The 11,799-nt window shown below is 35.8% G+C and overlaps 1 protein-coding gene across 1 annotated transcript in view; it reads right to left on the bottom strand.

Moving 5' to 3' along the window:
* Positions 1 to 11,799, bottom strand: part of LOC104163066 (guanylate cyclase soluble subunit alpha-3-like) — a 16,007-nt gene that overhangs the window by 3,532 nt on the left and 676 nt on the right. Inside the window, exons 2-7 of the mRNA XM_009701949.1 lie at positions 9,019 to 9,080; positions 7,380 to 7,438; positions 5,585 to 6,294; positions 3,604 to 4,089; positions 2,944 to 3,087; positions 396 to 550 (exon numbers count right to left, since the gene is read on the bottom strand). Coding sequence (XP_009700251.1) covers positions 396 to 550; positions 2,944 to 3,087; positions 3,604 to 4,089; positions 5,585 to 6,294; positions 7,380 to 7,438; positions 9,019 to 9,080 — 1,616 coding nt within the window. The remainder of the gene's footprint in view (positions 1 to 395; positions 551 to 2,943; positions 3,088 to 3,603; positions 4,090 to 5,584; positions 6,295 to 7,379; positions 7,439 to 9,018; positions 9,081 to 11,799) is intronic.

Raw genomic sequence — 11,799 nt, 5'->3', positions numbered from 1 at the left:
AGCAAGAGGCTGTGTGGTGTTTAGTTGCTGGCTGGGGTTAAACCACAGATTCACACTGAAAGCCACATTGCTCAAAGAGGAGCCAACTATATGAGAGAAAAACAAGCAAGTATACAGCTGCAGGGTAAGAAGCAAAATTGGCACAGAGAGTCCATTTATTTTAAATGTAACATCTGGAAAATAAATATCAGCTGTTCTGTTTCACCCTTTTTCTTGCTGCTGTTGGTTGCATTCTGACTAAAAATAACCATGATGCATTCATGAGCAGTCAGATAAAAAGAGAAAAAGGAAGATAAACAGCAGTACTTCAGAGGGGAAAAAAAAAGAACAGGAAGATAATGAACTATTACAGTAACTACTTCAGGTGGACATTTTACATATATGAAGCACTGTACCTGTAAGTTGTTGGGCTGACGTTTATTTTTCTAGGTATACTGCAAGATTCAAACTTATTGGCAAGAGTTACATTATTTCCAAAAAGGCAATAACGAGGCATTTTAACCCCAACAACTCCAGCAAAGACAGATCCAGAGTGAAGGCCAATACGCATCTTTAAATAAAAAACAGAAAACAGCATTATTAGGTAAAATAAAATGGTTAGAAATTTAGAAATGGTTAGTTTTAGAAATTCTTCCTCTATTAAAAGAAAAAAGACATAATGAGCTACTAATGTAAATTTAGTTAATACAGTCTGCTTTAAATGTCTGTATTCTGGTCATCACTGCTCATGGAGAGGAAGCTAGCTGAAGTTTATCTTTCTCTGCATTTATAGTAAGTAATCCTTCATCTGATATGACTGTGATAACACTGGTGTCTGTGGCACTAAATTGATCTAGAAACATCAGCAGGAGTTACCATGAAACTTGGATAGTTCCTGGGAGGAGTTACATGACACAATGTTGTTAGACTGGTGATAGTTAATGAATTGTACTTGCTTTGCTGTTAAGGTCAGAAGACAAGTGTTAGGGAATAGCAAAGACAGTACGTATATGCTGTAGTTCCAACCAAACTCTATTGACAAGGTCGCACATAGAGTAAATCCCAATCCCAGAGTACAGAATTTTGATAATCAAATTATACAGCAGTTGAAACATTTTGATACCTCTTCTTTGTAGATATTAGGAAGAAATTCTTCACAGTGAGGGTGGTGAGGCACTGGCACAGGTTGCCTAGAGAAGTTGTGGATGCCCTGTGCCTGGAAGCATTCAAGGCTGGATGGGGCTTTGAGCAACCTGGTCTGGTGGAAAGTGTCCCTGCCCACAGCAGGGGGGTTAGAACTAGATGATCTTCAAGGTCCCTTCCAACCAAACCATTCTATGATTTTATGATTCTATGAACTCATACTCAGATTTTTGAGTTTTGCTTATCTGGTGCTGCTTTCTCTGTTCCTCTTTTTTTTTTTTTTTTTTGGAATTGTGTTCTTTTTCTTATGTGCATTATACATATGTAAATATGTTTTCTGCAGAATAGCACTCTGACACAATAATGGCATGATGTTGGGAAGTTTGCATATCTACTACGTGTGCTACTCTTTACATATCAAAAGAAAATCATATCCTCATGAAGTCACAATTCTGAGTGGAAAAGCAGAAAAGCCTGCGACAAAAGCAAAATCCACCTACCCAGCAAAGATAGCTGAAATATGTACATCAATATACAAGTCTGATTTAAAGTAAGGGGTTTGCAGTCACGACTTTTTCTTTGATAGTTGATATAGAAAATGACAGTAGACTGTGTGACATATTTGTAACTTTGCAAAACAGCCAATGCTTTCATGAAGCATTTCATTAAAATAGATGCATGCTTTCATTAAAAATAGAAAGATTCAGTTTTCTTCTAAGAAGTTTCTAGTAGGTACTTACACAATTTTTTTCTCCCTATTTTAAAATTACTTTTTAAAATGTAATAACATTCCTCATCCAAAATTACAGAGGTAGCATTTGCCTGGAAATGATAAACATGTTATAATATTGTCAAGATGTTTCCAGATATTTTAAGTGTAATTTAATTTGATATTGTGAAATACAAAAAGAACAACATTTATTTATAATACCACTGTTCTCTGTGATAAATGTGGAGCATGTAGTCCTGTTAATAACTATTTCCTTTGTCTTGGAATACAAATATTTCTTAATCTAAAATCAAAGAAGCCTGAAGTTTTCTAAAGGAATAAATGAACAGATAAATGTTAAAAATGAGCAAATGAAAGACATAATGAACTGAGACACCTGTATTAAAAATAATAGGACCCCATTCCAGGACATTTGAACTTAGTAGAAGGTCCACATCATTTGCCATGCACACAGGTCTTTCTCTTTTTATTTCTCAATGAGAGGTAAGCCTACATGAAAAGTTCAGTACATGTGTAAGTCTCTTTTGAAAGGAAGCCATAGATGTAACTACCACTGAATCTAACAGTTGTTTTGACAGCATTAACACCATTATCTTATGGTAGTGGTTCGGTATCTCACTGTAAAACAAGAACAGCAACAGAATCCTTTAAAGATGTGTGGATTACTGCAATCACAACATGTCTTTGATGATTTGTACTTATACCTGTTACCTCAAAAGACCTAGATGTTCTCATTGGGTCTAATTTTGAGAGAGGATTAGTCTCATTAGAAAACAGTAACAGAATATTCCATGCCACTGACAAATTTATTGCTACTGAGAAAAAAACTGTAGCATGCCAGTGTGCACCTATTGATTTCACATTTATGTCTTTTAAATTGATTTTCAGATCTCTGTTTCATCTTTACCTCTCCACAAAACTTCCATTCATAGAACTACAAAGGTCAGATTCTCCAGCCATACACATTTGATTCCCCAGCTTGTCTGAGTTAACACAATGATGTGAAATTTCCTTCAGACAAAACCCTCAAAAGTAACTAAACAAACAAAAATGCCCACTTTAATCATATAAAGTACAATAAAATATATGACCTTGATAGGCTCTCCATGGGGAGACACCACCTCATCGGACAGCTCCATCATCTTCAGGGCCATCAATGCTATTTGAACAGCATGTGTTTCACTTTCTTTGTGTAAACCTCCAGCGACACAGTAGGCATCTCCAATAGTCTCAACCTAAAACAGGCATATTTGTTCCTTACTATTAGACTGTTTGACGTATAAAAGAGTAGTCTGTGGCTTCAATAAGAATTGTACCTATGTATTGACTGAGTCTTATTTGTCCTGCTAAATTATTTAAGTCCTGGGCAAATCCTGTGGTATCATTCAAAAGGAAAAAATTGCACAATTTATATTTATTGCTGGGCATGATGCTAAAACACTTTTCCTTGCTCACCTGCTGTCAGGCACCCATAGCTACATTAAACACCTATTTACTCCAGATTCACAGCACTGTCATTGAAATTAATTTTTAAAATTAAATCTTAAGTTTTGATGGGTTTCTGTCTTGGCTGCATGAACGGCTGATTTTGTTGATTTTTTTTGTTTGTTTTGTGATTTATCTTAATGTATCTTTCTTATAGTGAAGGTTTAGGGCAAAATAATTTTTGGACTTTTATTATCCTCTGTCCCATTTAGTCTTAATTTTCTTTCCTGTCCCAGAACCCCATAGAAGTGCAATAAATTGTGTACCTTGTAGACATCTAGCTCTCCACATTGGTAATCAAAGCGAGTATAAAGCTCATTAAGCATGGTGATAACCTGCATAGGTGAGCATTGGGAACAGATGGCAGTGAATCCAACAATGTCAGAGAAAAGCATTGTGACATTATTAAATTTCTTGGCTTGCACAACTTGTCCCTGCCACAGCTGCTGAGCAACCTCTCCAGGAAAAATTGAAAACAGAAGATCTACAGTCTTCTTCTTCTCTTCTTCAAGTGCTTGATGGGCCTGCTCAAGGGTTGCTTTTAGCTTTCCTAACCTCTTTTTCAGTCCATCCTGAGCTCTGGCCTGCTCTCCTATCAGAACAACATCTCTCAGTGCATTGTGAATGGGAATATCTGAGAGGTACAAGCCACGTCCTGTGAAATCTTCCAGTCTGTCCACACAAGGAGATCCCAAGAATAGGATGGCACTGGATTCAAAAATATAGATCATTTGGCCTTTAAGATCCATTACCTGAAACAGTTAAAGAAACAAGAATTCATGCAAAGCATGCATGGCAATGGTTTAGAAGCAAGAAGTTTTAGAGGAAATACATTTTGCTGAAACGTAGGAAAATCAGACTGGTCCATAGTCCTTACATTTTCATTTAGTTGCTTAAGAGAAAACATGGAGTGCTAACTTATAGAACCATCAAGTAAGTTTATTTTGCTTGAGCCTTCTGGTACAAAATTTAGGCCACAACTTAAGGATAAACACCTAATTATGTTTGAGTATCAATATCAATTTTAGCTTAGGAAGAAAAACCAGAGAAGAATTTTGTGCATTTTCATCTATTGATAAAATGTTACTGACTATAGTGGCCTATAAATTTCTGCCAATAACTTTAGTGTTTAGTTCATGCACCACTTTCTTTGTAAGATAAAGTGAGAAAATCTGCTTCAATTTTATCAGAGGATGTTCAGTACTCACTGCAATTTAAAATTAAAGGCATAAATATCCCATTTTAATGATCCAAAAAAGCGAAATATTTTGTGTGAAGTGTTTTTATGTCTCTCCTGTATTCAGTTGTGTAATGTGCAAGGTCTTGCAGAGCTCCGCTTAACATTGCTTTGAAAGACCATTTTTTGAAGAAAACCTGCTACTTGCTAATAGATATTTGCATATGTGAGTATATGCAAAAGCAAAGCAGAGTCTACTATCCCTTGTAATCATTAAACTGTTGCCTAGTGCAGAAATGGATCTGAGAGGAAGTAGCTAATCAGTGCTACATTTTTTCCCACTTCATTAATAACTGGATGAACCCTTTATTACTGTTCTTCATTTAAGTTCTTGGAGTGTTAAGTCTGAACTGATAATTCATCCTGAAATGCCTCAGGTTTATAAAAGCTGCAATTCAGCTGGGGCCAGTGATGAATAAAAGCAGTCATTGAATATTCGATGTTTTTTACTGTCCCAGGTCATTTGCCACAGACATAGCTTCAGCAAAGATAGTAAGTAATCCCGTCAGCTGAAAATAAGTGGGACGTTTGGCAACTGCACCTGATGAAAACACCAGAGTATCAAAGATACCAAAATACCAAAGATACCAAAGGCTGAATGAGCACAGGAAATGTCTAGTTCTTTCCCCAAATCCTAGAGATGTTGTTTCCAGATGATTGAGGGGCACTTTGGTGCCCTACCACTGTCTTTGTGTTGGAGATGCCCTTATTCTCAGCAGCATGGCATGTCATTGGCTTTATCTCAGTTTACTCAGTTTATCTCAATATTTCAATTTTTTTATATAAAATCAAGCTAACGGATTTTACTTGTGTAAAAGTCCTAAAGCAAAGTTTTGACAAATACTGGCTTCAGAATCTGAATTACATTAGAGTGCTCTCAATAAATCGTTATTATTCAGTTCTATTAGATGTTGAGAGGTAGACAATGCAAAGTGCACCATGTTTTGTGGCTATTTTATCTGAAGAAAACAAGTTCTTCACAGAAGTAATGGTTATAAAAAGTCTCTTACCATGGATGATTTCGTATCGGTATTATCCCATCTTCTGACTCGTACAGTAAACTGCATATTTAACATTGTCATTATTCCACTAAAAGTGCAGCTTACTTTGGGGGTAAGAATTTCAAAATACTCATCAAAATTTGGCTTAGCTTGAAATTCTCTCCTGGTCAAAAGTCTTCTTATCCCATTTCCAATTTGAAGAACTGACATGTCCTTGTCAAACATAAAATGAAATGGGAAAGTCTTACAGAACACAGAGGCAGGAATCACAAGTGAAGACTGTGGTTTACATGGAGATAAGGAAGGTTTCGCACTTTTGATTTGTATAGAGTACAGCAAATAAGGCTGATTAGAAAATTCAGTGCAGTCATTATGGAAACAAGGAGGCATGAGCATCACTTCCACCTCAGTTTCATACAAAATATGAGCTGCTGCTTTAATAATACCAGATAGAATAAGACTTGTGATTTTCTTAGGAAAGAAATAATAGACATTTAAGAAGTCCTGATCTTTCTCCAGGCATAATATGGAGGCATCTTCCAGTCTGTCCTTTTTTCCTGCTTCTTGGCTGTGGACACTCTGCTTCAGCAGAGTAGTGAAACTGTTCAAGAAGTCCTTAAGGGTTCCTCCAATAACCCCTAATATGTGTTCATCCTCTTCATAGCATATTTTGAATAGTTCTTCACCAAGAGATTCCCGTAGAGACTCCACAGAAACACCTGCATAGAACCACATTTTAGTTAGAACTACACTCATCACACTGAATCTCAGGCTAGCCTCCATTTTTTTTCATCCTAGACCAAATCAAATTAGCAATATCGTTCCCTGATTCAGCCCTGATCTGAGGGCCCTCTCATTTAGGAGTCCTGCTGTAACCAAAGACATACTTGTGGTGCCTGGAAAACAGGGAGACAATAGGTTATAGTTTGGAAAGATACAAGACTCAGTGTTCTTTGTAGAGATGTAGACAGAATGAATGCACATTTTGGCACAGGATTTAAACCAATTCCCTTAGCTTGATATAAAGAAATAAAATAAGAATTTAAAAACTTAAAATAAGAAGACAAAGTAAGAATACAGTACGATCTGTGCACACATGCAGATATAAGTACTATGCCTGATCCAGCAAATTAAATGACCCTAGGAATATTCTGGGGCACTAAGGCAAATTGGCACAGAACAGCTCACATCTTTGCTAGTAAATTTGTTTTAACAGGATAGCTGCATGCAGACTGAGTGTTGGGAATGTTCCAACACCTCAACTGTTGCTGAGAATCATTTGGAAAAGTGTTATCTATCACAGGCCGACTGTGTGCCAGGACCAGCCTAACCGTTTAAGTACAGAAGACCATGTTTCAGTTCCTGGAAACGTCAATTTACTATTACAGATGTAGCCAGAGAGTTCTGTATTGCAAATTATAGCAGTTCTCTTCCAGCAGACTACAGTCCTTCAGAAGATGAAGAGGATCAAACAGTTTTTCACAAGTATAAAACTGTAACTTATCACTGAATGTATGTTAGAACTCCCTCTAGATGTTGGATCTTAGGGATGGATGATTCCATGACAGCTCAGACTTGAGAAACTCATCTCTTTAGCTCAAATTTTGACACTCTGAACTGTGTCAAAGAGTTGCAGGGTTCACAGTTTAACCTCTGTGTTGTCAGCATCACTGCAGCGCTTACATGGAGGAAATAATTTCTTAGTAACGACTAATTTATATATAGATACATTATTTTATATATATAAGATATATAATCTATTTATTTTTATATATGTATCTGTTATGAAACAAGGTTACATTACCTGCTGCATTAGCATGATCACTGATTATTTTTTCAAAATCTTCTCTATCCCCAGTTTTTCTGTAAAGATTGTAAAAATATAAATAAAAACCGTGAAAAATCAAGGTAAACATGGTAAAAATAGTAAGTAACAGAAGTTACCTCCCCTGTCTTTAATGTGTACAGACCAAGTTTTGCTGATCAAATAGGCAGTTTTTCATTAATTCAAAATGGGGTCTTGGTAGGATCTTAGATTATCCTGTGCATTTGTGATAAAGTTTTAGTAGTCTGAGCTCAGGTTATGGATTGAGGCCAAATGCTATAGACTGTTACTGATAACAAACGCTTAGGTTGCAGCAGTCCTGTTTTTTGTTTGGTTCAGGTTTTTTGCTTGAAGCCATAACTGTATTTCATAACATATTGTATAATATAATTGGAATTTATATTTAAGCATTTATTGGAATTACATTGCATTAAATGCAAAAGAGGTGAGAAGGTATTTCTGTTTTGAGCGGAAATACCAGTAACAACTATTAACTTCAAAACTACTTGTTCATTGGTAGTAATCCAGATTCTGTGACACAAAACTGCAGCCTTCTGAGTTCTCTGAGGTCAATAAATGTCAACCCGAATGTCAGACTCAAAATGATGAGGACATGTAGCTTAGGCTAACCTCCATATAAGCAATACGCTTTTGATACATGCTTTCTGAATTTTTTCACTTGAAATATCTTAGATACATTTATATGCAAAAACAATACAGACATTTAGATCCATTTTACATTTGCATTATGACATCATTCAGAATAGCATAATAATTTTTGTTTCAAACTAATACTCCAGGTAGCAACACATAATTAAAGATAGGGAAAACATTCATATCAATAAGCCAGTCAGCAATTGCAATGCACAGCTGACCAGCTATCTTTGGTTCAGTTACTGCATGTAAAGTGCTTTGAAAATATCAAGTATAATTTAAAAGATACATTGCAATTATCTAGTCTTATCATGGTGAGCAATAGTATAGTTTCCAACATCATTATAAATTGAATCCTCAATGTATAATGAGACGCTAAGAAATTCTTACTCCCTACAAGGCTCAAATGATTAATATTGGATTAATACTAAGGACTGCTGAAAACCAAGCTGAGCTCCTGAGAAACACAAACCAGAAGCCAAGTGAGCAAAGTGAAAACATGCGTATCAATACCTGTAGCATGTGACTGTTCACTGTATTAGAATCCAAATTTTTTTGTGTAATACTAATTGTTTGCATTTAAAATTGTTTTCCTGGGATCTTAGAAACAATGGGCTAGATCCATATACAACCATATCTACCTTTCCATCTATGCCTGAGTAGTGTCTGAGTTCCTCCAAAACACCTCCTCATTTTAAACAAAGTTCTTGCCTGTTTCCCTGCACAAATGGCTAACTTGCCCATTATATCAACTTTGTGAGTAATTTAAATATTTGTGAATATTCTAAAATAAACTAGATCATTATTAACTGACATTACATGAAATGTTACACAGCAATTTAACAAGATCATTGAAAACAGATTTCAGAAGTCCTGATTCCCAAGTCACCACCCCAGTCCTTATGAACTGTCTGCAAAACATTTTTGCGATGAAGTTAGTTGCAAACTCATTACACATACTTACCTGGTTTCTTTTATTCTGTGTTTTGCAAGTGTTCTCTGAAGTGCAAGATTTAGCCTTTCAAACTGGGGAAGAAAAAAAGGTGTCTTGATTAAAATGTCATTGCTGAAAATTTAATCACAAGAATAACATTTTTATACAGAGAAGAATTACTTCGCTGTCCTTGGGACTAACATCTTTTTTCAAGATGGTATAGTTGTTAGAAACAGCATGTCATTTCTGTGTTTGGGGTTTAGTTTATGTTGATGTCTTCAGCTGCAGTACCACTATAATTAAGCCCCTTAGCTCATGTGTGCCAGTGGTTGTGCATTTTAAATATAGTGATGTGCTCTACCTCCAAGTTGTCAGATGGCAAAAAAGACAGTGCTGCTAAGAAGTATAACTAACCCAACTTTCTATTATTACACATCCTCCCCCCAAAAAAACACCCTACTATGGATGCAAAATGTGGAAAGAAATCTTTTCAATTTAAAAGACATTCTCCTAACAGAAAAAGCCAGTTATATTCTGCATTATGCCAGATCAAACAGTAAAAAGTGGCTCTTCTACCTAGTCGCTTTTCTTGGAATATCCAGAGTTAATTTTTTTTTCAGTGCAATTTTCAGAAGTGTCAAGATTGAAATTGCAAAAGGTAACAGAGTTTCAAATGCAGCTACCAAAGATCAATATAGCATTCTGTGCTTCAGATTACCTGCTTTTCTGTTTTCAAGACTATAGCATTTCAAGACAATGTTAGAACCATTTATTTTGTATTTGTAGAAAAAGAAGGATTTTGGCTATGTATGCTGCAAACCCAAATATCCTTCAGATGAAAATCAAGTCACTGTAGACAACCTTTGTAAAAGGATTCCATAATAAAAGACCCTTTAGAGTATCATCAAAATTTACTTCCGTTTACCTCAATCCCATGGTTCCATATCCTTTCTGTAGTTCCTAACTGGAACAGATACAACACTTTCCAAACATGCATATTTCAAATTGTTGGGGCCAGTAAAGCTGTCTTATGTATGTAGTCTCTGATCATTCAAAGGGTGATAGAATAGATATAGACAGATTGTCATAAACAGGGTCATAGAATAGTACTATACTGCCATGATAGAATTTGGCTGTGAGGCTTGTTGTGGTCTGGCTTTTCTTTGGTTCTCATTCCCTGAGGAAACTAGCATTTTCTACTGCATCTTTTACTTCTCTATTTTCAAAAGGAAAGTTTGCCCACGTGAAGAAAATACCATGTGAAAGGCAGTATATTCTGGAGACTTTTTCCAAGCAGAAATCTAAATTGAATAACTGTTCTACCATGTCTATGAATACAATGTAAATTACATCTGTGTATAAACTGGTACAGTAAGCGGAATGCCATCCAATTCATTACTTATCTCCAAACAATGTTCTGTATATTTCTGTAAACACTCAAAGAAGCAAATAAAACGATCACATGCACTACATTATATCTCAAATTTAATCAAAAGTTATTCTGAGTCCACTATGTCCTGGACTTCCCTGCACAACTCACTGCTTTCATGAGGAGTTCATGAATCAATCGGGGTCACAATGTGGCTCCCTGTTTTGGAGTTTCCAATTGGAAGGAAGATGATGTTAGTCACTGATGGTGAAGTAAGGCACTATAAAGTATCCAAGCAATGAAAAATATGTTTTTAAACAAGCAAAACCCTTCTGTGGAGAACCAGGATTGGGAAGATGCTTAGGTCTTGACCCCAAATCAGCATTAGAACAGACTACTACACTTGGACAAAGTTCCAATGAATATGACTTGAGTAACTGTAAATAGCAGTGACAATAACCTTTAACTTCAGTAGCTCCTGGTCATAATACCCTTGATTTTACCAAGCTTTTGTCCCAGCTGATGAACTCACATATCATGATTATATAATAGGCAGCTGCAAACATTTATACCACTCTTTAAAGAAAAGCAACACCAGTTATTTCATTAAAAATCCTACCAACAACTGTATACTAGAAAAGCAATACAGCAATCAAGACACCATAGAAAGGGTGCTTTGCCAGTTCATTCCTGACTTAAAAGTCCTTTCCTTTTTATGTTTAAAGATCAGTTTAAAGGGATGAATTTCTTCTGTGTAAATGCAGCAGAGGTAAAAAGGGGTCTATCAAAAATGGATTATGTAGAGTTTCAGCAAAAGGGTAATAGATGAAGAGTTGCAAAAACAGATCTGCAAATAGATTTAACAAAACTTCAGCACTTTTAGTTAGGTACATTGAATGTCCAAGTAATAGAATTGTAATTAATTGAGTATACAGAGTTGGCCATTTGCTATTTGTAGTCCCAATATATACCAGTCAATTCCTTCACACTTTCCACAGAATTTGAGGCAAGCCCAAGTGTTGAATGCTATGGAGCTGCATTTTTCATGTACTTTTTACAGAGTTAAATCATGGTATTCATCTCCACTCAAGCTAACCAATGTGCATGCACTGTACCTGTTTTCAGTTGAATTGAGCAGAGACATAAGAATACCTTTGTGGTAAACACAGACAGTAATGTTTTTAAAAATAGAATGGCAGGAGGTTAGCATCACAGCAAATGAAAACAGCTATTTTAATTTTTTTTCTGGCAGTGACTAAGGTACTTAGCAGTATGGCTTCAGTTAGGTGAATTGATGAGGAGACCAAATAATTTACATAACTAGGTAACAAGGCAGAGTTTCTCTTGATTGTATCTCTATGTAAAAGAATGGCTACAGAAATACATGGATTTAAAAGGAACAATTAAAATAATCAGTGGAAGGCTGCAAAAACAAGGCGAAA

Source organism: Cariama cristata, unplaced genomic scaffold (genome assembly GCF_000690535.1).
Source record: "Cariama cristata isolate BGI_N322 unplaced genomic scaffold, ASM69053v1 scaffold6166, whole genome shotgun sequence".
NCBI lineage: Eukaryota > Metazoa > Chordata > Aves > Cariamiformes > Cariamidae > Cariama > Cariama cristata.
The sequence above is the reverse complement of the archived record's forward strand: the minus strand, read 5'-3'. Positions and strand labels throughout refer to the sequence as shown.